Here is a 27,622-nt window from a genome sequence, read left to right as displayed (position 1 = left end):
GAGGAGGAGGAGGAAGAAGAGGGAAGCAAGACAAATAGCTGGTGCGTGAGAGGAACGTGTCCAGCCAGCGTTCCTGGTCCCTGCAGAGCTAGCAGCCCGGAGCCCAGGGCCTGCGCACCCCAGCCCTGCGTCAGCCTGCCGCCTCCCCGCAGAAGCCATGGGCCCAGGGCCTCTGCTGGTCCTGTTGGCGGCCACAACTTGGCATGGTAAGAGCAGAACTGAGGGCCCTGGGGGTGGGGGGCTGTGACAGAGAGGTTCCCTGCGGAAGGACTCTCACCCCCTGCCCCTCACTGGGTGTGCCCACTCAGTGCTTCCATCCCCCCGCCTGGGCTGCAGGTTTGGGGCTATCTGCTCTGGAAAGGTGCTGAAGGGGCAGAAGCAGCCTGGCCAGGGCGGCGGGTCAGTCCCACCTCAGATGTTGACTCTGTGTGCCCTCAGCAAGCCCCTGCTGCTGTCAGGGCTTCAGTGTCCACACCTATTGGATGGCAGGTGTTGGGGGCGGTGACGGACTAGACTAAAGCAAAGCGTTTCAAACTTTACTGTGCGTACAAATTACCCGGGAATCTTGTTACAACGCAGATCTGACTCAGTAGGTTTCCGGTGCTGCCTGAGACTGCATTGCTACCGAGCTCCTAGGAGACGCCAGAGCTGCTGGGCCGGACTGCACTGAGTGGGAGGCCCTGCAGAGCCCTGAGGGCTCAGCCCTGCGGGCCTGTGGCTCACTGACTGTAGGCAGGACCTGAGTTGGAAAGGCCCAAATAGGCAGGGGCCCTTCCTTGAGAGACTTGGGTAAAGGGTCAGAAGGAGACAGAAGAGGCGAGTGAGCAAGGCTGTGGGTGCTGCTGCAAGGGAGTCAGGGGACGGGGTCAGAGCACCATAGATGGGGAGAGGGTTGCTATGACCCTGGGCTAGGGACACTGTTCCAGGCCTTGGTGTGTGTGTGTGTGTGTGTGTGTGTGTGTGTGTGTGTGTGTGTGTGTTAGGGAGAGGAGTGAGGTCGAGGGACATCCTGGGAGCAGATGATTTGGAGGGTCCTTCAAATAAGTGGGAGGAAGGGACTTGGGGCATGGGGAGCACTGGGGAGCTGAGAGAGAGGGGGAAGCCGGACAGGCGTAGAAGGGGGCCTCGGTCAGTGTTCACCATGCCCAGCCTCCACCCTGGAGGACGGGGCCTGAGCAGGCCTTCCTTTCCCAGCTAAGCCAGCAGGAGGAGAACTGGGGAGGGGGCCAAGTGGAGGATGCATCCCTGTCCTGCGTGAATGCCCAGGACAACAGGGCAGGGCCACACAGGATAGGTGCCTCTGTTTGACCGCATTTCCAGGAGACCAAGGCACCTGCTAGACCAGCGGGACGGGGCAGGGAGAGGGAGAGGGAGAGGGAGGCGCCTGTGAACCAGATGAGATCACAGATTACAGTCTGACTCTGACCTTTAAAGGTTAAAAACTTGAGACATCAGAGTGTCAAAACCAGAAGGGAGGTTAGAAATGCAGCAATCGAGGCAGCGCCGGGGCAGGAGCTGTAGCTCACTGAATTGTCCCAGAGGACAGAAGGGTGGCCTGAGGGGCAGACAGGGGATGGCACATACCCAGCCTGTAAGGGAGGACCAAGTTTCCAATGCAACATGGAACCCACAGTCCGAGCTCTTCCCTGCAAGAAGCCCCCAACGGGGCCTGCGTCACTGAGCTGCTCCAGGGCAGCGCCAGCTCTGGGGGATAGCGGACAGCCTGCCAGGGGTGACACTGCTGCCCTCCCCACACTGGTCACACGGCACAGGAGGGCTGGTCCCCACCGCCCCCATATTGGCCTTGGCAGTATCCACCAGTTCCTCAACCCCTTGTGTTGATCAGAAGCTCAGGCAGACCCGAGCCGGTTTGACACAGTGGATAGAGCATCAGCCTACAGACTGAAGGGTCCTGGGTTCGATTCCAGTCAGGGGCCCATGCCTGGGTTGTGGGCTCAATCCCCAGTAGGGGGTGTGCAGCATGCAACCGATCAATGATTCTCTCTCATCATTGATGTTTCTGTCTCTCTCTCCCTCTCCCTTCCTCTCTGACATCAATAAAAATATATTTTAAAAAAAGAAGCTCAGTCAGGGAGGCTGCCCACCTCTGATGGGTACAAACTCAAAATATAAATTAAACCCTTCTGAAGCCATCTTTTAAAATCCTCACCCGAGAATATGTTTTTCATTGTTTTTAGAGAGAGGAAGGGGGAGAGAGAGAGATACTGAGAGAGAGAAACATCAATTGGTTGCCTCCCACATGTGCCCCAACCTGGTATGTGCCCTGACTGGGAATCAAACCCATCACCTTTTGGTGCACAGGGCAATGTTCCAACCCACTGAGCAACACTGGCCAGGGCCAGGGCCTTCTGCAATCTTTGACAGAGAAGAACTTCCTGACCCTGGGGTTGATGGCAGGGGCCGGGTGGATAGATCCATTTAAGATGCTTGCAGGAAGGACAGTGGAGATGCCCTGAATGCCCTCGGGACTGAAGTGTCCAGCTTCCCACCGTCAGAGCCAAGGGGCTGCACTCACCAGGGGCACCAGTGGGTCAGCGGCAGAGCCAGGCCCGAAGCCCAGGGTGCTCTGCCCCCCAGCAGGTGGCATTGCCTCTCCTGGAGTCTCTGCCCCGGAGAGGGGACAGTGGCCAGGAGGGTCAGGAAGCAGAAGTGAGAGCATCCCAGGGAGAAGGGCCACAGGTGGAGCGGAAACCGGGGGCCCGGCCGGGCGCCAGCAATGTGTTTCCGCCGGCGCAGGCCAGGGCGCCTGGCAGCCCCTCTGAGGCCTTAAATCAGCTCTCACTTCCCTCCTCCGCCCCTATTTTCAGCCCTGGAGAAATGCTGACCCTGCAGAGGCAACGGGCCTTCTTCCCGGAGGGCCTGATACGGGTTTCAAGTTCTCTTTTCTCCTTCAAAAACAGTTTCCTTAAAAGAGATTGGCTCTCCTGTAAACACAGCAGTGCTGGGGGCCGGGTAGACGGGCTCATAAGCGCAATGCTAGCTCTTACTGGGTACTTATTTGGTGACCCTCTAAAGCAGCGGTCGGCACTCATTAGTCCACAGAGCCAAATATCAACAGTGCAACGATTGAAATTCCTTTTGAGAGCCACATTTTTTAAACTTCAACTATATAGGTAGGTACATTGTTATTAACTTAGGGTACTCCTAAGGCTTAGGAAGAGCCACACTCAAGGGGCCAAAGAGCCGCATGTGGCTCGAGAGCCGAAGTTTGCCGACCACTGTTCTAAAGCAGTGGTTCTCAACCTGGGCCTCATCCTCCCGAAATTCTGTTTCTTTGTTACTAATGTTGTGGCCCCACCCCATAACAAAGAAACAGAATTTCCGGAGGATGAGGCCCAGAAATCAGGATTTTAAAAAGATTCCCAGGTGATTCTAATGTGCAGCCAAGGTTGAGAACCATTGTTCTAAAGCAGCAGTTCTCAACCTGTGGGTCGCGACCCCTTTCGCGGTCGAATGACCTTTTTACAGGAGTCGCCTAAGACCATCCTGCATGTCAGATATTTACATTACGACTCATAACAGTAGCAACATTACAGTTATGAAGTAGCAACGAAAATAATTTTATGGTTGGGTCACAACATGAGGAACTGTATTTAAAGGGCCAGCAGGTTGAGAACCACTGTTCTAAAGGCTTTCTGTGCACTTAAACCTCCCGACATCCCCAAAACATGGGTACAATTATTGTCCTCATTTTAGAGGTGGGGAAACTGAGGCACGGAGCCTCTGAACCATCCCACTGTGCCGCAGACCAGGCGTCCAGTGGTGGGAGCGGGCACACAGAAGAATTAAAACCTTTTACATTCTGCTGGGCCAAGATCCTACACCTCTTCTTCTTCCTCGTGTGAATTAAGTCGGAGGACTTGGCCGTGAACTTCCCATCCATCTGTCGCCTCCTTTCCCTGTTCGAGCCCCAGCTTTGAGCCAGGCCCTACGTGTGGCACTAAGTTTGCAGCCCCCTCAGGAGCCGGGAGGACTCTGCTCCCAGGAGAAGAACGATGCAGTCGTAGCTGGAAAGTCCGAGCGAGGCAGGGGCTAGGGGCCCCCGAGGGACAGCGGCTGGTGGAGGCCTAGAAAGTTTCCAGTCCTTCTTTCTCAGAGGAGGGGCCTGCTGGGTGTCAGAGACTTGACCAGAGAGGGGTAGAGACTTGTTCAAGGTGATCCTGCAAGTCACAGCTGATCCCCTGCCCCAGCACCACCCCTGCCAGGACACCACCCATCTCAGAGGCAGGGAACGGCCCAGGGGCTGTCACCTGAGGCCTCACTTCTATCTGTTCTCTTCCCTCCACCAGCTCAAGGGGTCCCGGTGATAGAACCCAGTGTCCCTGAGCTGGTCGTGGAGCCAGGCGCGACCGTGACCCTGCGATGTGTGGGCAACGGCAGCGTGGAATGGGTCGGCCCCATCTCCTACCCCCACTGGACCCTGGACCCAGATGCCCCCAGCAGCATCCTGACCACAAACAATGCCACTTTCCAAAACACGGGGACCTATCGCTGCACAGAGGCTGGAGACTCCCTAGGGGGCAGCGCCAGCATTCACCTCTACGTCAAAGGTGAGGAGAGGCCTGGCCCAGCAGCCCCAGCAGGAATGGGCAGGAGGGCTGGGCCTTAATGCTACCCGTCATAAAAAACCGGCTCCGCCTCATCACGTGTCTGCCACAAACGAGGACCTGTGGCAGCGCTTCTAACTTACTGTAGTCTTTACAATAACCCTGTGGGGTAGGTTCCATATGATGCCCACTTTTCAGAGCTCAGAGGGGCTGAGTCATGTGCTCGAGCTCACACAGCAGCAGGTAGTAGGGCTGGACTTGACTCCAAAGCCCCCACTCCGAAGCATCAGCGGAGCTTCCCTGGTGTTGGGTGACCTCGGGCTAATGCTCAGCGTCTCTGAGCCTCCCTGTCACCAAGGTCCAGAGACTGTTTGGCCTGGTAGAGGGAGGGCAGCTGTGACCCTGTATCCCGCTGTACCCCAGACCCTGCTCGGCCCTGGAATTTGCTGTCCCAGGAAGTGAAGGTGTTCGAGGGCCAGGACGCCCTGCTGCCCTGCCTGCTCACCGACCCGGCGCTGGAAGCCGGTGTCACGCTGATGCGGGACCGTAACCGGCAGGTCTTGCGCCAAACCAACTACTCCTTCTCACCCCGCCACGGCTTCACGATCCACAAGGCCAAGTTCGTTGAGAGTCAGAATTACCAATGCAGCGCTCGAGTAGCCGGCACGATGGTGACTACGCTCGCCATCCGTCTCAAAGTACAGAAAGGTGCGTGGGCCGGGAGGGGCAGGCCAGGCCTGGCAGCCAGGGACAGAGGACTGGCCACCATGCTCGTGGTAGCTGGGCTGGGCCTGATGGGACCTACGGGGTACCCCCCTTCTTTCGCTTCTTCCTTCCAATTGTACCACAGCCACCTAGGGGCCACCCAGTGGGGCGAGACAAGCAAGGTGTGTTGGGCGGGAGACAGACCACACGCAAGTAAATAACTCAGTGGGCAGAACCGGCTCAGTCCAGGGAACATGCTGGGAAAGCCATTAACGAGGTGATGGAATCAGGTGTGTGGGGACACGGGAGGGGAGCCCTGTTGAGAGAGTGACATTTCATTGGAGCAGAAATGTGAATGGTGAGAAGGAGGTGCCCTCACAGGGGTATCTCAGCAGAGGAAACCGCAGGCACAAAGTCATGAGGTGGGAAGAAGCTCCGAACGTTCCAGGAACGGAAGGAGGGCCCGAAGCTCTCCCACACACTCAGACGTGGATTTCCCACTCAGTGCCAGCCCGGTGCTGGGCACTGGGCCAATGAAGGAGGGGTAATGAGCGGGAGGTGGTGGTGGGCAGGTAGGACAGCTTGAACTGGGGGGGAGGGGTGCTGGGGGCAGTGGTGTGCGGGCTCACTGTTCCCCCTCGCCCCTGCTGGACTAGGGGACGAGATTCTAGTTTCTGGAAGGACTGTGAGTAAGGAGGCCCAGGCTCAGGGTCAGAGCAGCATGGCTGGCCCAAGGCCCTGGGCTCAAGGCCACAGAACCTGCCCAGGAAGTCAAAGGACCCCACTCTGCAGGCAGAGGCCATGAGGATGCTTTCCCCCAACTTCATCTTGCAGAGCCCCGGGCTGCCCTGGACCCCGGTTGTCATGACCCCTTCAGGGACCTTGGATGCGTCCTTTAGTATTTCTTAGGAAACTGGGTTCGATCTCCTTTCAACAACAGCCACAGATATTAATTCAGTGCCTACGTTGTGCCAGGCACTGGGCTAGCGGCTGGGGATATCCACCAGAGAGAAAGTAAATAATGTACCAGTTGTGATGAACAAGAAACCCAGCTGGAGAAAGCTGGCTGTGTGTGTGTGGCAAGGGGGTGGGGGTGGGCGGCGGCGGGGGGGGTGGTAGGGAGAGGTGTGAGGCTAACTGGTCACCGAAGTCCTTTCTGAGGAATTTTTGAGCTAAAGATCTGAAGGGTGAGAACAGGTGCCCATTCGGAGTGTGGGGGAGAGAGCATTCCCGGAGGGAGGGTCGGGCACCAGGGTCTGCAGTGGGGAGGCCATTGTGGCTGCAGTGTGAGCACAGGGTGGGGGGTGGTCAGGAGCAGGGCCTGGGGGCCCTGGGCATGTGGGAAGGATGATGACTCTTATTCTGAGAGTGACAGGAAGCCACTGAATATTGGCACCGGAGAAAGGCCCAACCCAATTTCCCTTCTCCAGTGCTCACTGTGGCTGCTGTGAGGGTCGGAGGGGAAGAGGGAGACCTTCCGGGTGGCGGCTGCAGGGGTCCAGAGCAGAGAGGGCGGTGAGGCTGGGGAGAGGGGGTGATGGAGAGAAGTGACTTTTCAAAGTCTCTTTAGGAGATAAGACTTGGTGGCGGGGAAATTGAAGCATCAAGGGTGCCCCCCAGGATTTCGGATGGGAACGTGGTGGGGGCCCTGGCCAGTAGCCTGGCCCATGGCAGGGAGCTCTGGCCTGAGTGTTCATGGGTCGCTTCCCCGGCCTCAGTTGTTCCAGGACCCCCGACTGTGACACTGGAGCCTGCAGAGCTGGTGCGGATTCGAGGAGAGGCTGCCCAGATCGTGTGCTCAGCCAGTAACGTCGATATCAAGTTTGAGGTCTTCCTCCTACGCGGAAACACCAAGGTCAGCCCCCGGGGGGACAGCAGGGTGGAGCCTGCCCATCTTCCCAGTACCAGGCCCTGCAGGAGGTAGCCCAGCCCCGCCACTAGCTGGCCCTCTGGGCTGAGCAGGTGGCCCCGGTCCAGAGAGGGGAGTGGACTCACCCAGGATGTCACTAGCGATCACCCAAAACCAGGACTCCGGCTCATGCTGCTGAAGATTGTGGGGTGGCAGGGGAGGTGATACTCTACTCCCTTGACCCATGACCTCTACCCCAGCCTGTAGACAAGAGCCAGATGTTGGTTCACTTCTGACTTAGTAAGAGGTTCCTGGGCCACCTGTGAAGCCCAGGGATGTAAGGGCTACTTCAGAAAGACTTTCTTCGGGAGAGAGGGAGGAGAGGGAGTGTTCCCAGTGGGAAATGGCATTGGGCTGCTTCTGAGAACTCCCTCCCATCCCACTGTGCCTACCATGTGCCGGCGGGGACATTTGCATATAACATCTCATTCCCTCTTCACTGCAGCCCTGGAAGCACGGGGCTAATATTAGTCCCACTTTACACATGAAGAAACTGAGGCTCAGAGTTCAGTCCCTTGCCCAAGGAAAGGAAGATAATAACACTTAAAGGATGAGGATTTGAACCCAAATCTTCCTAACCCCTAAACAACCTTGGTATATACCATTTCCATTTCTTCTGGCTGCAGCTCAATATTTTTGAACACAATGACTTTCATGATGACCGTTACCAAAAAGTCCTGACCCTCAACCTCCATCAAGTAGACTTCGAAGATGCTGGCAACTATACCTGTGTGGCCACCAATGCCCAGGGCGTCCGCTCCACTTCCATGGTCTTCCGGGTGGTAGGTGAGCATCAGGAAGGTGGGGGAGGGTTAGCAGGGATTCTGGGGTGAGGGAGGCACATTAGGGATTGGGGAGGGAGCTGATGGCAGAGAAGAAGGCACTGTTCAGAATATCTCTGCTAGAATCCCCTTACCTTAGGCCTGGGACACTCATGAAACATAAACACGTGAACAGACAATGCTCACCCAATGTGATCATGGGGGAAGTGCAGGGTGTCCTACAATACCGAGGGGACTAAAGGCCTCTGGAGCTCCCTCTCTCTTCTACATCTCCTTTCCTCCTCAGACTCCCAGAGTAGCTTGACTTTAATTTATGCAAGATTTAATTAGAACAAACTAGTTATGACTCTTTTAGGTACAGGGAGCAGAAACCAACTCAAACTGGCCTAATCAAAAGAGTGTTTTATAGGCCTTATAGCTAAAAAGCCCATTGATATGAGCTTCAGGTACAGTTGGATCTAGGTGTTCAAATGATGCAGACAAGATTCTGTTCCTTCTCAACACTCAGCTGTTAATTTTTTTTTTTTTTGGAATTCCAAAAGCACCAGGGATGATAACCCCAGTAGAATGAGGTCTTCTCTTTTCCCAGAGTCCCAACAAACATCATGAAAATGAGTGTCCTGAATCCATGGACTCACATGCCTACCCCAAATCAATCAATGGTCCAAAGGTGACACATTACTCTGATTGGCTGGCCTGAGTCACATGCTCACTTTAGAGCTGGATATGGAAGCCACATTGACTTAATTATTACCAGAAGAAGGGGAAATGGATGGGGGCATGTGGGGAAAAAAAAAAAAAAACAGACTTTTTTTACTGCTATAATTTAAAATATATATATATATATATATATATATATATATATATATACACACACACATATATATGTATATATATATTATTGATTTCAGAGAGGAAGGGAGAGGGAGAGATAGAAACATCAATGATGAAAGAGAATCATTGATTGGCTGCCTCCTGCATGCCCCACACAGGGGATGAAGCCCATAACTCAGTCATGTGCCCTGACCAGAAATCGAACCATGACCTCCTGGTTCAACCAATGAGCCACATCAGTTGGGCATTACTTGCTACAATTTTTTTCAAAAAGTGATAGCCACAGATATATTCAACCTCTTAATTATGAAAATAAGGAGAGAGGATAGGAGTTTTCCCAGGGACTCAGTGAGGAGAAGAGTTTGGAGCCCTGGGCTTCTGTGGTGGGTGGTGGAAAGAGAGATGTCAGAGGGCAAGCACTGGTTAACGGGTTGGGGACTGTGGGCCTGATAGGTTGTAGGCACACAGGAGGGTCCAGCTGAATGATTGGATCAATGGGTAGATGACAAAATGAACAAGCAAACCAGAACATCATCCCACTAATGCCAGATCTCTATGTGTTCTGCTTTCCAGAGAGTGCCTACTTGAACTTGACCTCTAAGCAGAACCTCCTCCAGGAGGTGGCCTTGGGTGAGAAGCTCAATCTCCAAGTCACAGTGGAGGCCTACCCGGACCTACAAGGCTTTAACTGGACCTACGGGGGACCCTTCTCTGACCATCAGCCCAAGCTCAATTTTAACACCCACAAGGAGACATACAGGTACCAACTACAGCTCCCATCTGCATAGCCCCACAGCTGGATGGGGAATACTTCAGCCAGGAGTCAGGACATTTGGGTCATGTCTCAACCTTGCTGTGTGACCTGGAGTGAGTCCCTTCCCCTTTCTGTCTCTCACTTTCCCTGACTGTGTAGAAACTAAATGTCAGTCATCTATGTTTGAGATTTAGATCAAATTTGCATACCCCTCTGTTTAAGTCTTCCTCCAACATGGAAACACCACATCCTCGGGAAATGCCCTCAAGAATTCTACCATTTCTTGGGGATGTGCATTCTCATGGTTATGTAAGGACTCGGTCTCTTTCATCCTCCTCCTTCGTGGCTGATCCAAATTGGAAGACAATGCCCATGATTTCCACTCCTCGACATATTCCTAATAATGACTGCACAGGGTATCTGCCAGATGCACAGGTTTCGGGGTGGGGCAGAGGGAATTCACACCACCCAATCACAGATACATCTAAAGTTCTTTAAAGGCCTGTGACTACCCAGCCCTGATCATTTCTCACAGGCCACTCCACAGCAAGCTCAAACTCTTCTCATAAAGTGCTATTTGACATCTTCTCTTCTCCAAGAATCCTGCTCTTCCCACATGCACAACATTCTAGGAATCTATTTGTCCTGTCTCTTTGTGGACTGTGTCCTCGGGTCTTATTTTCCCACCCAAAGTGGTCTAACCAGGTAGCTTTCTAAACAAGTGTTTCCTCCATAAGGGGAACACTAATACTCTTTAATGATTTTTAAAAAAGGTTACATCAATATTTCTTCACCCAGATCTATTTGAATGAGAGCATACAGTTCGATCAAGGACAGCAAGTATATAGTGTGTGTGTGATAACATCCCCTTCCATACTCATGACAGATGTCCCTAAGCTGCTGCCTACAGAGTCTAGATGTAACCTCAGAGTCCTTCTCAACAGTTTCCAGGCAGTATTTCCATCACATTTGGCTCATGAGAGCAGACCTGTTTGCTATCCCTGGGCTAGAGAATCCCTCAGACACCTTTCTAATCCCAAACTCTCTGGGGTTCTTTCTAGCTCCTAAACCCAGACCTCATTGGCTCCTGGACTCTTGCTTGTCAGTCATTAGAATCTACAAGGATGTTCCCTTGTCCTCATCTTCTTCCTCTCAATTCCTTTATGCTTTATGGCCAGAATTCCTAGCTTCCTCTCACCTAAAGCAGAAGTTCTGAATCTGGATTCTAAAGACCCCTGAGAAGGGGGTTTATGGACAGATTTCAGGGATCCATATGCAACAGGAACATTGCAGAAAGGAACCAGGGGGAGCCCTCAAACAGTAGTCTGGGGCCGTGCATCGCAAGGCAGTCAAGCCTGCGCACCAAACAGCCACGGCACTAGGCTCATGTGATGGGTGTGTTCCTAATGGTGACTTTGAGTCATCCATAGAAGTTTAATTCTTTCAGTTTAAGAGGTAAATGTTAGTTATCACAAAAAATGACCCATGCAGAGAGGTTCAGCCAAAGGTCTGGGCGAGATTGTCCTTTGAATACCATCCTATATAATAATACTAAAAGCGTAATATTCTAAGTGTACGACCAATCGGTCAACCATTTTGTTGACCCCTCAACCAGTCGCTATGACACACACTGACCATCAGGGGGCAGACACTCTGACCAGTAGATTAGGTTGCTACTGGGATCCGGCCAATCAGGACTGGGCAAGAGGTCTAGACACGCCCTGGAGTCTTCCCACGGTCCCTCCCCTGCAGGCCGGCCCCCATCATCCCCGATCAGGACTGGGTGAGATGGCCCCAATGGGCCCCAATTGCCAGCCAGGCCAAGGGACCCTACCCATGCATGAATTGGTGCACTGGGCCTCTAGTGTATTATAGTCTTGGTTCGTGATTACAAACATTTTGTAAAGAAGAGCTGGTAATTTGCTATAATTTATTTTTTAAAACTTTTTCATGGCCTAAACAATACATGCCCATTGTGGATAAATTTTAAAGTAGAGAGTAAGAAAAAAGATTTACCTGCAATCAGCTGTTTAAATTTAGTGCATACAGTGAGTGTGTCAAGCACTCTGAATACATAGCCCTTTAATCCTCAGGCCGAGTCTGTGAATTAATTTCCATCAGTGTTGCCTCACAGAAAAGGAAGAGAAGGATCAGAGAGGTTAAGTACTTACCTAAGGTCACACAGCTGAGAAGTGGCAACACCAGGATTTGGCCCCTGGTCTCTATAGCCCCATAACTACATCCTGCTTCTCATTCCTCTCCCAGTTCCTCTGGGCAGGACTGGAGCCTCAGGAATGGCAGCTGGCCTGGTGCTAGCGTTCTCAGTAGGGATGGCTTAGCCCAGTGGTGGTGGCGGAAGCAGGTGCACTCAGTGGGGCCTGTCATGTGCCTCCCAGTGTCGGCACTTCACAGACCTCTCCTCTACTAAACCTCAGAAAAAACTGCTTTACACATAAGAGAGCCGATGAAGAAAATCGGGTTGATGGTTTTCCCATGTCTCCTGGCACCCGGCCTGGGTTCCTGGCTCAGCCGAGGCTTCTGTGGCCTGGACACTTTACCAAAAATAGAACAACGCCTGTTAGGGTGGTTGTCTGAGCCCGCTGTCCTGTGGGGACCACACTGGGCTCACCCAGACGTCTGCCCCTCTCCTGCAGGTACACCTCCACCCTCTCCCTGCCTCGCCTGAAGCCCTCTGAGGCCGGCCGCTACTCCTTCCTGGCCAGGAACGCCGGAGGCGAGGATGCCCTGACCTTCGAGCTCACCCTTCTCTGTGAGTGATGGAGTGGGGGCTGGGACATGAGGTCCTGAAGAAACCAGCTGGGAGAGGAAGCTCAGAGCCAGGGGTCAGGCAACGGGACTTGGGGCTACTGGGCTGACCCCTCCCTCTTTCACACCTCCTTTCCTCCTCAGACCCCCCTGAGGTGAGGGTCACGTGGAGCCCTGTCAATGGCTCTGGTGCCATAATCTGTGATGCCTCTGGGTACCCCCAGCCCAACGTGACGTGGCTGCTGTGCAGGGGCCATACTGATAGGTAAGTGGACTCCTCTTGCCTTCTCACCTGGAATGAGGGGTGGGCACCCTGAAACCCTGAACCACACTCTGCTCTTCCCAGATGCGATGAGGCCCAGGTGCTGCAGGTCTTCGAGAACCCACACACCAAGGTCCTGAGCCAGGAGCCCTTCCACAAGGTGACTGTCCAGAGCCAGCTGCCCGTGGGGACCCTGGAACACAACAGGACGTACGAGTGCCGGGCCCACAACCGTGTGGGGAACAGCTCCCACGCCTTCCAGCCCATCTCTGTAGGTGAGCCTTCGTCCGCCCCTCCAGGGGGGACAGGAGTGGGGCCCAGGAAACTGCCCGGCTCAGGGAGCCAGAGTTCTAACATGGAGCTCGTCCCAACCGAACCGAGTCCTACCTCTGTGGGTCCCACTCCAGGCCCCTCCTGAAAGGGCCAGATGGGGAGTCCAGAACCCCCAGGACTGGAGGTAGGGGGAGAGGGGAGGGGAAGCCGAGAGATGTCCAGAGAGACAGCAGCCTGAAGCCAGCACACCCTAACCGGCCCCTCTGCTCATGCCCTGCACTTGAACTCATGCATTACTTGGCGGGTGTGTATTTGGCATCTGCTGCATCCCAGGCACTCAGGACGTGCAGGGAGCATGCCTCCATGCAGCTTAGAGCCTGGCGAGGGAGCCAGGCAACGGCAAGCCCACCCCAGGCCAGCCTTGGCAGCCTTCTCCATCCCTCCCTGAGCCCCTTCCTGCCAGACACTGTCCCGTCCTTTGGGGCCCCTGTCTGAGTGTGGGCTGTCCGCTGTCCAGCCCCGGCTGACGCAGGCTGCCCCTGTAGAGAGGAAGGGATGCCTTTCTCTGGGTTGCTCAAAGGCTCCATGTGGGTAGCTCTCCGATCTGCGCAGAGGCCCACAGCACCCTCGGACTTCTGCCAAGCAGGTCTTAGCACCCGTGTGCCAGGCCTAGCAAGCTCTCTGGGCCCAGAAAGGACAGAGCAGGAACCTCTGTCTGGCCCAGAGCTGGCCCCTGAGCAGGGCCGACTCCACACGCAGCCGCTGCGGCCGCCTTAGTCTCCCTGGGCCAGGCATTGTGCTAAGCTCTGTAGGCATTGTCTCAGTGAAACGGCTCGCCCCTAGGAGGTCGGCACTAATTTCCTTTGACTTTGGAGATGATGAACTTGAGGCTTAGGGAGAAGTCACAAGTTCAATGTCGCACACCGCTACATAGCGGAGGTGAGATTTGGCTTCAGACCCATGCTGTTGATCTAGGCAAGGTGATGGGGTTACTGACCTGAGAAGAGGAGGCCCAGGGGCCAGGAACCTGGCTTTCAGACCCTAAGAAGGGCTGCGTGGTTCCAAAGGGCACTCAGGGAAGCAGCAGGGGACAGCCAGGAAGGCGGATTTCAGTCTAAAGTCTAGGTCTTTCTGTTCGAGCTGCCCAGAGGTGTAAGTGGTGAACCCTGTCAGGAGGGGTGGTGTGTGCGCGTGTGCATGTGTGTGTGTGTGTGTGTGTGTGTGTATGCGCGTGCACAAGCCAAGGCTAGGCACTAGGCCAGGCTACTGCAGAGGGGATCCTTGCCCTGGCAGGGGGGCACTGTGTGATAAGGGGCTCCCCCAGACACGAACGGCTGTGACTCTGGGCATGAGCAGAGCTTGGGGCCCATCCTCCCTGCCCCTGGCTGGGGATGGTCTGCGAGAGGCTCCCTGAAGCTCGGCGGGCTTCCAGGGGAGAAGACACTTTGTTCAAAGCATTTACTGAGAACCAACTGTGTTCCAGGCCAGGCACCGACCTGTTCTCAGTGGAGTCAGGGGGTCACAGAGGCCCACTCACTCCTCTGCCCCCCGCCCTCCACTGCCCCCTGCAGGAGCCAGCATGCAGCTCCTGGGTGAGCCCCTCTTCACGCCTGTGCTGGTCGCCTGCATGTCCACCATGGCCTTGCTGCTGCTGCTGCTCTTGCTGCTTCTGTACAAGTACAAGCAGGTGAGTCTGTGCAGGGCGGGCAGCCAGGCCCCGAGTACGTGGACCTGAGGCAGCACCGCCAGGCCTCCTGCAGGCCGCCTGCGCCCCTTCAGCCCCCGAGCACCCACTCATTTTGCCCTCCAGTCATTTAGCCAGCAGCTCTTTAGTGGGCGCCTACTCTGTACCAATGTGGGCTGGGTGCTGGGATCCTCTGCCCTCTTGGGGTTCACTGTCTAGTGCAGGATGCGGTCGATAATCAATTCACCAGGACGGGAGGATGAAAGATGCTCTGAGGAAAGGGACGGGTGCGGCGGGAGAGTAAGCACAGGATCCTGTCCCAGCCAGGGGCTCTCAGGCACAGAGGGGACAACACGGGCGAGCCTGTGTCTCACCCTCAGGCAGTGAAGGATAGTGGAGGAGGAAGGCCTGACCATCAGCAGCCTCTTCGTTATTTCATGTTGTTATTCAAAGCTGCTATTTATCACACGTTGACGTTTAGTGCAGTGCCTGTCACCTTGAGTGCACAATCAGGAATGTGCGTTCGGGGGCATTTTTTGTAGTGTGTTACCCACACCCTCTCACTCAATGCCCGCAGCGGCCACGGCATGCAGGTAGTATCACTAACCCCACTTACAGTCGGAGCTGAGAGTCCGAAAGGTGGAGACAGCTGCCCTGGTCTACTGCTGGTCAGTGGCAGAGGCTGGTCTGTAAAAAGCCAGTTTGTAACCGTTCTGTGAAACACTGAATCACCTTATTTTATCCTCACAACAGCCCGAGGCAGGGACTATCGCAGTCGGCACTTCACAACAAGGAAACCGGGGCTCGGGAAGGCTGAGCAGCGGGAGAGGCAGACTCGGGAAAGGGGTGTCTCTGGGGACGAGGGCAATGTGTGTAAAGGGTGGGGAAGCCCGAGGTGAGTTCTGGAGACATTGGCACCGGAAGAGGAGGCCGCGGGGAACAGGTTGGGGGTCTGAGGGGTTGGACCTCATCCTGTAGGCTCGGGGCCGTCAGGGGGTTGAACAGGGTAGTGACATGACTTAGGGGTGAACATTCCCCTGCACCTACCTTGTGAGAAGAGGACTTGAAGAAGATAGGCTGGGTGGGATATGGGTTTGGCTCTCTCTGTCATGCCAGCACCAGCTCAGAGCAGAGCCCCCAAGAAACCAGGGCCCCAGGTCAAGACTTTGGGGATCTGGGTCCATCTCTGACACCGTTTTGTCACATGACCTCGGCTGACTCACTGCTCTCTCGGGCCTCCGTTTCCCCACCTGTACCTTGGAACTGGGGGCCTTTAACAGCCCTCTTCCTCTGACATTCCACGAGCCTACTGATGGTCTAAGAGCCAGGGGCTGTGAATTGGACGGATCTGGGTCTGAATCCTTCTTCTGCCTGCGTCTCTGGCTGCGGGACTAGGAAGAAGTGTTGTCTCTAAGCCTCTGTTGTCTCCATCTGTGAAATGGAGTCCGTAATGGCAGCCACCCCCCCCCCCCCCAGCTGTCTCCACGGGGACTCCACAGGGCGCTGGGCACAGACAGTGCTCAAATGGGAGCTACGCACCCTCGTCCCAGGAGGAAGTTGCCCGGGGACCCAAGTGAGCTCATGGCTCTTGGGATGGGAGGGGCGTCTGAGGTTGGGCATCTCCTTGACTACACACCCGAAGTGGTGCTGGGCCTGCTCGCCCACCTCCAGGGGCAGGACCTCACTCACCCGTTCCCTGAGGCCACCCGTTCCCTGTCTGAGCAGCTCTGACTTCAAAGTTCTTCCTTATATGGAACTGAAACTGCCTCCCAGTGCCCCACAGAGCATCGTCCTCGGCCCAGGCCAGCGGCAGAGATTCCAGAGAGGTGTCCAGTTCCCCCTCCAGCCCTTCTGCCTCGGGCTGCCTGTCCCCTTGGCTAGCCGTGGCTTCGGGACACATTATCCTCTCTCTGTGGGACCATTTTTGGAAGATGTACTCCCAGTCACCTCATTTCCCACCCAGGAAATGAAACTGCCCCCTGAGCCCACGCACGGCCAAGGAGGGCATCCCATGGGACAAGACCTTGAGGGGTCAAGATGGCCCATCGCCCGTCTCAGGGCCTGCAGCCCAGTTCTCCTGTTTTGCCCCGTGGGGATCTGAGACTTGCCCCTTCACTGGGGCCTCAGCCTGGTCAGTCCTCACTGCCTAGGCTGGGGGTGGTGGGGTGGCCCTGTCTGGAGGAAGGGCTGTTTCTGCCTCAGGCTGAGTCATCGCCTTTCTGGCCCCCAGAGAGACCACAGGGTAGGAGGGCTAAGGAGGAAGAGAAAGGCAGGAGTCAGCAGACAGGGAGGCGGGGCACAGGAGGAGAGGAGGAGGCAGGGAGGAGAGAAGGGGATGGGGAGGCTGCGGGAGAGGCCGGGATTCTGGGGGTCAGAACTGAGCTATGGGGACCAGGGACAGATCGGGGTGGAAGAGGGTCCTCTAGGTATCTGTGGGAGTTACGAGTCGCTACCTTCCTGAGACCGAGAACATCCACCCGCCCAGAACCAGCAGGCCTAGTGGGGAGGCCGTGGGCACTGCTGTGGCTACAGTGACCACCACTGCTGGTGGGAATCTGGCCTCCGTAAGGGTTCTCCTTCGGCGGAGAGGCCCCTCCGGTGGAAGCGCTGGGAGGAGTCTGAGCCCTTTCCAGGGACAGCCTGCGTGGTGTAGGGCAGAGCTGGGGCCGCCCGCCAGGAAGAGGCGAGGAGGTGCGTGAGGCAGGTTGGAGGGCCTCCTCCTCCAGGTGTAGAGCCTGGCATCCAGAGGCCTGAGATTCCAGCCAGACCTCTTCTTCCTTCCACCCCCTCCTCCCCCAGGATGACCGCCTGGCTGGGCAGCGGTGGGGAGGGGGCTGACTCAGGCCCAGCTGCGGGGGACAGAGGAAGGGGAAGTGGTGAGGAGATAAACAGGCCTTGGCCACAGAGGCTCCTGGAGATGGAAGTGGCCTGAGGTGGGGGTGGGGGTGGGTCAAAGACCCCACTCCTGGCTCCCTCGCTGTCTTTGGGCTGGAAAGCCACCATGTGCAAGGTTTGAGTCCTCTGGGATTCAAAAGTCCCTCCTTGCCATGCCGAGCAGCTTGGTTGGTTAGAGGGTCGACCCAGTATGGCCAAGGTTGTGGGTTCGATCCCTGGTCAGGACACATACAAGAACCAACCAATGAATGCCTAAATAAGTAGCTAAACAATTCGATGTTTCTCTCTCTAAAAGTCCCTCCTCTGTCCCATTTCAGACTTTCCTCCTGAGCCCCAGCATGGGAGGGTCTAAGTTCATCTGTGGACTCCCCCCTACCCCCCACCCCCACCCCAGCAGATCCCGGAAGCTCTTCCTTGTGTCTAAATGTGCATTTCTTCCAAACTACCCCGGGAAGCTCTTCCCCATGGCACCTGGAGTCTTGTTTCTAACCCAGCAAGACACACAGCCACAGGCCCCTCCTCCCAACACCCACACATTCACCCTGTAGCTCCCGAGCTGGGTGCCCAGGAAGGAGTCCAGCTGCAAAGCACAGCACAGCTGGTCCCCGGGCCCAGGGGACTGACAGGAAAGAGCTGGACTGCTGACCCGAGGCCTCCGTGTCCTCCACTGCCCCAGCCTGGCTTCCACTTTCCCCCTCCATGCCGTCTCCCATCAGCACTTCTCATGGGCAGCCCCTGGCATGATGCCCCCAGCAGCTGCCACTCTGGGCAGGAAAGAGAGAGGCCACTCCTCCTCCCCAGAAACAGCCCTGTGCCAGCCGGTGGTCGGCACAGCATGAAAAGCCAGAGAAAGGGCCAGGTCCTCCAGACACTGCCTGTGGGCAGAGCCTCTCCCCACAGACCTCAAGGCCTTCCTGACTCTGGAACCTTCCCCTGCTCCCCTCCAGCCACGGGGTGGGCACCTGGCAGTCACTCAGACTCGCCCGGACCCTTCCCACCCAGGCCTCCGCATCTGCTCCCTGAGCTCCCTCCCGTGGTCACGGGCTGGGCTGGCTCCCTCTCTGCTGCTCCTGCTCTACCCTGACCTACCCCCCTTCCCTGCTTTATTCTCCTCACAGCGCTCTGAAAACTTCCTGCTTGTCTAGTTGTTTATTGGAGGTGAATGTCTGTCTGAGCCACCAGCGTGCAGACTCCGTGGGGGCAAGGACTTGTTTTGCTCCACTCTGAGTCCCAGTGCCGGGCACAGCGGGTGCTCAGTGAAGGCCTCGCCAGGAAATGTTTTTCAGATTTGAAAAGGAAGGACATTTAGTCCCAAGGTTCATGGGTGAACCTTGGAGATGTGCTAAGTGTCACACAAGCACAAATCCTGCTTGGTTCCGCTTACAAGAGGTCCTGGAATAGTCAGAGTGCTGAGCTGAGTGGAAGGAGTGGTGGGGGCCGGGGGCCGGGGGCTGGGGCTGGGGCCGAGTTGTTTAGAGTGTGGAGTTTCAGTTTGCGAGATGAAGAGTTCTGGACGTCGGTATGAATGTGAATGTACTTAACTCCACTGAACTGCACACTCAAAAGTGATCGAGGCGATACATTTCATGTTATGTGTATATTACTGCGATTAAAAAATAAAAACAAACCATATTTGGATGAGAGGATGGATGGGTGGATCTCGAGTTCCAACCTCCCTCCCAGCTCAGGAATTACCTAAATCATCAGGTCCATCGAGGCCCTCAGAGGCGATCCCCTCCAAGTCTGTGAATACACAGGTAGGGGAACTGAGGTTCAGGGAAGGGACAGTCCCACGGTGAGGCCAAGCCAGGAAGGGACTGGACTCTAGTGCCATGGGCATGAGAAGGCTCGGCCACTCTCACCAGATATCTCAGGCCGAAGGCCACGGGACTGCCCACTCCCCCTGCCCTCGGGGGTCGGAATGAGATCCAAGATCCTGCCATGCCTGGCTGCCACATGCCTCCTCCCTCTCCCTCTGCAGAAGCCCAAGTACCAGGTGCGCTGGAAGATCATCGAGAGCTTCGAGGGCAACAATTACACGTTCATCGACCCCACCCAGCTGCCCTACAATGAGAAGTGGGAGTTCCCCCGAAACAACCTGCAGTTCGGTGAGATGGGGTCTCGGCCCAGCAGGCCCTCCCGTCGGAGGGCAGCATGGGCTGCAGGGAGCCCGTGGTCCTCAGAGAAAGGGCTTAGGCGCCCAGGGACCCAAGGAGCCTGTATGTTCGGCAGGTAAGACCCTTGGAGCCGGCGCCTTTGGGAAGGTAGTAGAGGCCACAGCCTTTGGACTGGGCAAGGAAGATGCTGTCCTGAAGGTGGCTGTGAAGATGCTGAAATGTGAGTGAGGGGAAGGGGCCTGGGAATGTAGGGAGCCGGTGGGAGGTGCTGCAGGCTAGGGGAAGGGCTGCGTGCCCTGTTGTCACAAGAGGGATCACGCACATTTTTGCCTGTCAGAGCCTGGGGGACAGAACCTGGGGTTTGCAGGGAGCACTCCTCGGTTCCTTGGTGAGTCCCAGGCTCCCTCTAACTCCTGGGTGTGCGGGGCTTCTAAGCTGGGGTAAATAGAGGCTGGGGTACACAGAAGCCAGCCTGGCCCATGGCCTGGCCACAGCTTGACTTCCTGCTACCTGAGACCAACTCAGTGACTGGTCATCTCTCCTCTCTCTCTTCCTAACACCCACCTGTGTGTCTGCATTTCTCCTCCCCCTTTTGGCTCCTGATTGCTTCGGCACTCTGGGTACCCCCGCCGGCTCCCCTGCTGTCCCGTCTATGTGGCCCTCCATGTCCTGCTCTCTCCCCATCTGTGGGACCTGTGGTCCCTCCTTGCAGCCACGGCTCACGCTGACGAGAAGGAGGCCCTCATGTCAGAACTGAAGATCATGAGTCACCTTGGCCAGCACGAGAACATAGTCAACCTTCTGGGAGCCTGTACCCACGGAGGTGAGGAGTCCTAGGGGGCATGGGGCCCATGGGCTTGGGGCCTCTCAGGCCTCTCAGGTGTCTGAGGGCCCCAGGGCACCTCAGTCCATCTTCCACTTCCCACCTCCTCGTAGTGAAGGTAGGGCCCCTGCCTCAGTGTCCCGTAAATTCCAGACACCTGAGCTGGTCAAGCTGCTTGTGCTGGCAGACGGCTCCGGGAGCTCTGAGCTCTCAGACCCAGTGGGCGTCAGTCACGTGGAGAGGGAGCCAACAGTGCAGATGCCTGGGCCCTGCGGGTCCGGAGTGAAGCCCCAGGGCCTGTCAGGACCCCATGTCCACCCCATCCTCTTCTATAGGAGCGCTGGCCCTTACGGAGCTGCCGCAGATTGCTTTGAGGGAAGAATCCTTTGGCTTACAGCGTTTTTTGTTCGTTTGTTTGGTTGTTGAGATTCCTCTGCGTTGTCCAGATGAGGCTCCTAAGTCCCAGTCCAGGGTGCCTCGTTGCCCCCGCCCCGTGGGGACTGTGCGAAGGGGTGCACTCACCCACTCTCTGGCTCTCTAGGCCCTGTCCTGGTCATCACTGAGTACTGTTGCTATGGAGACCTGCTCAACTTTCTGCGAAGGAAGGCTGAGGCCATGCTGGGGCCCAGCCTGAGTCCAGGCCAGGATCCCGGCTACAAGAACATCCACCTGGAAAAGAAATCCGTCCGCAGGTAGGGCCCTGGCTAAGGACAGGAGGAGGCTACGACTGGGGGTGGGGCCTGACTCAGGTCTGTCCCCAACACCAGCTCAGGGTCGGGCGGCGAATGGCCCTCACATTCCCATCTGCGCCATGGGGAGTCGTCACACCACGTTAGATGGGCAAGTGTTTTCCTACTAATTATCTCCAATATTTGATCGCCTACTGTGTTCTAGAAACATCGAGGCAAAGATAGGCAGCTCATAGTCTGGTGGAGACGGATGTTAATGAAATCCTCACTTTAACACGTTAAGCGCCCAGCCTGTTATGTCTTCCAGTCGGAAAGTATAGTGTCAGTCACCGGTGACTGACAGGGCGCTTAACGTGTTAATGTATGTAAAAGATCAACCAAGACTGTTCGGAGCCCTAGCCAGAGACGGGACAGGGTAATCGCCCTGTTTCCCCCATAGCATGTGCTGCTGGGGGCTGCAGAGAACCCACTGTCCTAAGGAGTAGTCAGTGTCAGGTCCCCACATCACCACCAAGTGGGGACAGAGTCTGTGGGTTGTTGGGTGACGGGGAGCACTTGGGCCTCAGTTTCCCCAGGCGAGTCATCAGGAGGATGAACCTCCCTGGGTCTTTCCAGCCTTGTTGTTCTGTAATGCTGATATTCCTGGAAACCACGCAGAGGCAGATGGACAGAGCCACATGGGGAACCAGAGAGAGGAAGCGGTCAGTTTGTCACACATGAGTCAGAGGCAGAGGTGGAGCCTGGACTCCATGCTGCTCTTTTGACTCCTGGTCCATGCTACCTGAGCCACCCTCCTCTCCTGGAAGTCTGTTTGGGGGCTTGTGGAGTCTCAGGACCAGGCTGTGGAGGGCTGGGGCAGGATCAAAGTAAGAAGGGTGTACACTGGGCCCCTAGCCTAGCCACTGTCAGCTGCTTAGCCTGGGGAGGCAAAAGGGGAAGGAGGGTATTGCACCCCATCCAGTGCCCTTGAATATGGGGGCTGGCCGCATCTACTTCCTCTTCTGATTCTCGGACACCCCTCTGACACTGGGCCTCTGCAGGCTGGAACCTCAAGCCAGATCAAATCAAAATGAGAACCAAAGTAAAGTATTATCTTCCATCCTCAAATCTGCAGGTGGGAAAAGGATCCACAGAGTGGGGTGATTAAAGGGCAAATGGCATGTGAACCAATCTTGCCAATGGGATCCCAGGCTACAGTAATAGAAGTATAGTTTCTAGACCAAGGGAGGGGATGCTTTTCCCAGGTCAGCCCATAAATGAAACATCAGGTTCTCCTTTGGGGAACACTAGAGCATGGACATTGTCTACTGCCCAGGGGACAGGAGGGTGAGAGGCCCAGAACTCGGTTGGCTGCTATGTTAGAAGCAGTAGTGACTATTCATTCTAGAGCAACAGACTCTCAAACTTGCCTGCCCCCAAAGCATGGGCTCATTCATAGGCATCACCAGAGAGCTCTTAGAAATGCAGCCTCTCAGGCCACCAGACCGGCTGAATCACAATCTGCATTTAAATAAGACTCCCCAGGTGAGTCTATGCACATGAGTTAGTTCAAGAAGCACGAATTGCCTGGAGGGACTGAGCTTTGCCCCTGGGCATAGGAGTGTTTGAAGCTCCGCAGATGGTTTTAATGTGAGGCCAGGGGTAAGAGCTGCTGTCTGGACAGAGAGCTCACAGGAGCTCTAGAATACGCTCAGATCCCTGCAGGACTGTGGTGAGGAAGAGGGAGCCCATTCTCTGTGTCCCTTAGGGCAGAGCAAGGATCAGGAGAAAAATAGGAGCCGACTGGCATTAGATGAGGAAATTTCTAACGGGCAGAGCTGCCCAGAGAGAACAGGCTGTTCGCTCCCACATGATGGCCGAGCAGGGACCAGTGATCAGAATGTGGCAGGTCTCTTCCCTGCTGAGTGGCTGGAGGCCAAGGCCCGAGCTAGGCAGTGCGTAATGGGAACTGACTGCCCTGGGCCCTCTCTATGTAGGGACAGTGGCTTCTCCAGCCAGGGTGTGGACACCTATGTGGAGATGAGGCCCGTTTCTACTTCTTCTTCAAATGATTCCTTCTCTGAGCAAGGTGAGGAGGAAGAGGGAGAGGGGCTGCTGGGGGCTGGGCAGGGGTGTGGCGGGCTGCCCTGATGCCTCTCCCTACACTAGACCTGGGCAAGGATGAGTGGCCACTGGAACTGCGGGACCTGCTCCACTTCTCGTGCCAAGTGGCCCAGGGCATGGCCTTCCTCGCTTCCAAGAATGTGAGTTGGGAATCAGGTCCCCCATATGGTCTCCCAGGGGGTGGGGGGCCATTGAACCTCCATGAGTCTGGAGGGTGTGGGAGGAAAGTGAGCACGAAGGAGCAGGTTAGGAGCCAGAGTGCCAGAAGCAAATGGGCAGTGGCCACAACATCTGGGCTGCAGCCTCGGGGCTTTGGGTGATGGGGGTGGGAGGCTGTGTCAGAGCCCTGCAGGAAGCCTGTGTGTGTGCAGGAGGCTGAGGCACACCCATTCTCAACAACAGGCTTTAGTTTTAGTCAACAGTGGGGATGTGACAACCATTGTCAATGGCGTGAAGCACACGGTCTCGGATAACAGAACCTCCCTGCATAGATGCAGGCTGAGATGATGTGCACAATACACCCCGGCTGGGAAGCAGTGCCTGGGAGTGGGAGCGGTGACCGTCCTCCTCGATTAAGAGCATGACTTGGGCGTCGTTGAATGCTGGCCCTGTTACTTGCTGTGTGACTTGGAGCAATGTTGAAATTCTGAGCCTCCGCCTCTACATCAACTAAAATGGGCACCATCACAGGGTTGAGGTCAAAACGGTACAATGTGTGCAGATGCTTAGGGAAGGGCCTGGCAGGGTAGGACCTTGAAAATGGCAGCAGCTGTTAGGAGCTGACGTGGGCCAGCGAAGGTTTAGTGCCAGGGCTCACTGCTTCCGGGCCCATGTAGATGCACACACAGCTCTAGTCAGCTGTTGGGTCAGGGCAAAAGGCCCCGAGTAATGGTGGTTTCTAAACACTGCACTGTCTGACCATGTAAAAGGTAGGGACAGGAATCACGGTCAGGGTCAGGAGTAGGACTGATGCCCACTCCCTCAGAGGATTCTGAGGCCTTCTAAGGCCTGGCTGCTCCTCCTGCACTTTGGGCTCAGAGAGGGAGCCCAGACTAACCTGTCTCACTTCCCCAGTGCATCCACCGGGATGTGGCCGCCCGAAATGTGCTGCTGACCTGTGGGCGTGTGGCCAAGATTGGGGACTTCGGGCTGGCTAGAGACATCATGAATGACTCCAATTACATCGTCAAGGGCAACGTGAGTGCTGGGAGGGACGGACCCAGCGGGGGAGAGGGTGAGCCAGGACCCAAGGTGACTGGGGTCTGTTGTGCCAGGCCCGCCTGCCCGTGAAGTGGATGGCTCCAGAGAGCATCTTCGACTGCGTCTACACGGTTCAGAGTGACGTCTGGTCCTACGGCATCCTCCTCTGGGAGATCTTCTCGCTCGGTGAGCACCGGCCTGGTGCAGGCTCAGCCAGGGGCTTGTGTTTGGTTCCCTGCAGTGTCTTCTGCCTCCAAGAGGCTGTTAGTCAAGGATGCTTGGGGCCCAGGGCAGGCCCTCCATCCCGGCAGGCATTCCCTCATCTGCCTGCTTGTGCCATTCTGCTTCCTAGAGTGCTGTTTCCCCTCGCCCACAATATATATTACCTTGAAGACAGCGCCCCAGTGCTCTGGAGTGCTAGGCACAGGGCCTTGGGCTAAGCCCCTCAATGCACTCCTCTAAGAGCCTCTTACTCCAAGGGCTGTGCTAGAATTGTGAGGTGTGATGAGGCTGGGTGATGGCTCTCGGCTTCCTAGAACCTCAGCCCTTTGCGATGCCTAGCACATAGCACTAAGAGGAGCTGTTGTCTTATCGTGGAACCCCAACCTCATCAAGACGTGTGTGGGATTGGGATAGGGATGGGGGAGTACTGAGCACGGTGTGATCTTGGCCTTTGCAGGGCTGAACCCCTACCCTGGCATCCTGGTGAACAGCAAGTTCTATAAGCTGGTGAAGGATGGATACCAAATGGCCCAGCCTGCGTTCGCACCCAAGAACATGTAAGGGAAGGGCCCCAGGGAAGGAGGACACCCAACTTTGGTTGAAGGGCATGGAAAGGCATGTGACCCAGCTTTCCCAGCCCAGTGTTCCAGGGTCAGCTTCGTTTCCCCACAGCGGACTACATCACAAGCCCCTGTTAGAGTTCAGGGTTACCTCTGGTTTCCCAGGCAGCACGGGCCGGTCCTAACGCAGATAGTTTTTGAATTCAGACTGTTGTTATGACCTCAAGGAACACTCCCTCATTTTTTCCGTCCTGGTGATCTGTGGGGTAGCCTGATAACTCACCACCGCCGGCCCACCATGGGGAAGCTGCTCACTGGCTCCCTGCATTCACCACAGGCCAGCTGGCCATGAAGTCACCTGCTCCCTTTCTCCAGCCCCTCTCAACGCAGCCTCCTGTCTCCCTGCCAGGGTGGATTCATGCCGCTGGCAGCCCTCTCTCCACTTCAGTCTCGTTACAGCCCAACAATTGCTCATTCTTTCAGACCACCTTTCACACCTACCTGCTGGTCATAACAGTAGCCCCTCTTGTTTTAGGAGCTTGAGCAACAAAGCATCTCTGAGCTTCTTCCCAACTGTCACAATGGGCATGATGAAGATCCCTTTCTCCAAGGGCTTAGCACCGGTCTGGTGCTAAGCTCATTTGACTAGGTTTTGAGACCACTGCTGGGACTGGGGATCATTGCACATGCACGTCCCCTACAGCTGACTGGGGATCATTGCACATGCACGTCCCCTACAGCTGACTGGGGATCATTGCACATGCACGTCCCCAACAGCTGACTGGGGATCATTGCACATGCACGTCCCCTACAGCTGACTGGGGATCATTGCACATGCATGTCCCCTACAGCTGACTGGGGATCCACATGCACGTCCCCTACAGCTGACTGGGGATCCACATGCACGTCCCCAACACTGACTGGGGATCATTGCACATGCACGTCCCCTACAGCTGACTGGGGATCATTGCACATGCACGTCCCCAACAGCTGACTGGGGATCATTGCACATGCACGTCCCCTACAGCTGACTGGGGATCATTGCACATGCACGTCCCCTACAGCTGACTGGGGATCCACATGCACGTCCCCAACAGCTGACTGGGGATCATTGCACATGCACGTCCCCTACAGCTGACTGGGGATTGTTGCACATGCACGTCCCCTACAGAGTATGTAGTGGACGTGCATGTGCAACGATCCCAAGACTCACAGGCGGCCTCTGTCCTGTCTCAGATACAGCATCATGCAGGCCTGCTGGTCTCTGGAGCCCACCCACAGACCCACCTTCCAGCAGATCTGCTTCCTCCTTCAGGAGCAGGCCCAAGAGGACAGCAGAGAGCAGGTGAGTGCAGCCAGGCTCAGGGTGGGGCTGGCTGTAGCAGGCCAGGTGGGGCTGTCCAGTTAGAACTGACCATCCCCGCCTCTCCTTCCCTCAGGGCTATGCCAACCTGCCCAGCAGCAGCAGCGAGCAGGAGGAGAGCTCTAGCGAGCAGCTGGCCTGCTGTGAGCAGGGGGACATTGCCCAGCCCCTGCTGCAGCCTAACAACTACCAGTTTTGTTGAGGTGACACCTGGGGGAACTGCCTGTCCCCTCCTCCGAGCTTCAACTCCTGTGGATGGGACGCCACAAAGAACACAGACTCTGTCCCTCCGATCATTTCAACAGCCCAGCCCTGAAACTCAGGAATGTGGGACCCCTGAGGTATCAGAGAGGACCCGCTTTCAGGACCTGGGTCATCACTGCCAGTCAGGGGCTGGGGCTGAGCCCCTCCCCTCCCTCTGTTCTTAACACTGTGGCTGCATGTTCGCTATGCCAACTGGGAGAACCCCCAGCTCACCCTCTTAACCTTATTCCCACTTCCAGGAACTCCTTCCCTACCCTCTCCTGATGGAAACGGACTGATTTCACACCTAGGACATCCCAGGAACTGTCCCAATACTGAGAAAACAAGGCTCCTGGGCCTTAGAGTGGAGGGACCCCCTCTCTAACCGAGTGGAGCAGCAAGAGCAGCCAGCCACTCAGAGGCTGCTAGGCGCAGACTCCTCGGAGCAGGGTGGCTCCTCTGTAAGAATTTAACTTACATGCCAGTCTCTGCCCTCTGGTCTTCTTCCCACAGCCCCATCCCACCCTGGACCTGGTACTGCTATAATGAGCCAGATGGCAGCTAAAGTTTGGGGTGTTCTGCCCAGTCCCCCGTCCTCCTGAGCTGGAAGACAGGCGACCCGTGTGGCTGGCCACACCATGCAAGCAGCACGCGCTTCCCCAAGTTGACTCATCATAACTAACAGTCACGCTGCGGGGTGCCGCCGTCAGCATTAAACTAACAGAATTAACACAGCTGGCCTCTGGTTCTTTGCGCCTCGTGGGGGACTGTGGACGCCCTGGGCCCTCCTACCATCCCTCCACGTCAAGTGACCAGCTCAGCACCTGAAGCTGAACCACTGTGCCCCACAAAAATGAGCATGAAACTGAC

General features: G+C 56.0%; 1 protein-coding gene across 1 annotated transcript; it reads left to right on the top strand.

Moving 5' to 3' along the window:
* CSF1R (colony stimulating factor 1 receptor) lies at window positions 1–27,486 on the top strand. Its single transcript, XM_081091039.1, has 21 exons — window positions 1–206; window positions 4,311–4,571; window positions 4,992–5,276; window positions 6,992–7,128; window positions 7,809–7,968; window positions 9,372–9,558; window positions 12,207–12,322; window positions 12,463–12,583; window positions 12,665–12,855; window positions 14,425–14,540; window positions 19,414–19,540; window positions 19,665–19,769; window positions 20,262–20,372; window positions 20,914–21,064; window positions 23,038–23,129; window positions 23,210–23,304; window positions 24,239–24,361; window positions 24,439–24,550; window positions 25,044–25,143; window positions 26,383–26,491; window positions 26,586–27,486. Exons 1-21 carry the CDS (start codon window positions 158–160, stop codon window positions 26,709–26,711), a joined length of 2,874 nt encoding a protein of 957 aa, XP_080947165.1. The 5' UTR covers window positions 1–157; the 3' UTR covers window positions 26,712–27,486.
* The last annotated feature ends 136 nt before the right edge of the window (window positions 27,487–27,622 follow it).

Source organism: Myotis nattereri, assembly GCF_964212035.1.
Source record: "Myotis nattereri genome assembly, chromosome: 5".
NCBI lineage: Eukaryota > Metazoa > Chordata > Mammalia > Chiroptera > Vespertilionidae > Myotis > Myotis nattereri.
This window is presented reverse-complemented; position numbering and strand designations above follow the sequence as displayed.

What these genes read in the sequence shown, in the direction of transcription:
- CSF1R (XM_081091039.1), top strand. Translation starts at nt 158, where the DNA reads ATGGGCCCAGGGCCTCTGCTGGTCCTGTTGGCGGCCACAACTTGGCAT. An exon ending in TCCTACGCGGAAACACCAAG is followed by an intron (nt 7,129 to 7,808) that starts GTCAGCCCCCGG and finishes TTCTGGCTGCAG; the next exon opens with CTCAATATTTTTGAACACAA. An exon ending in CCGAAACAACCTGCAGTTCG is followed by an intron (nt 19,541 to 19,664) that starts GTGAGATGGGGT and finishes TATGTTCGGCAG; the next exon opens with GTAAGACCCTTGGAGCCGGC.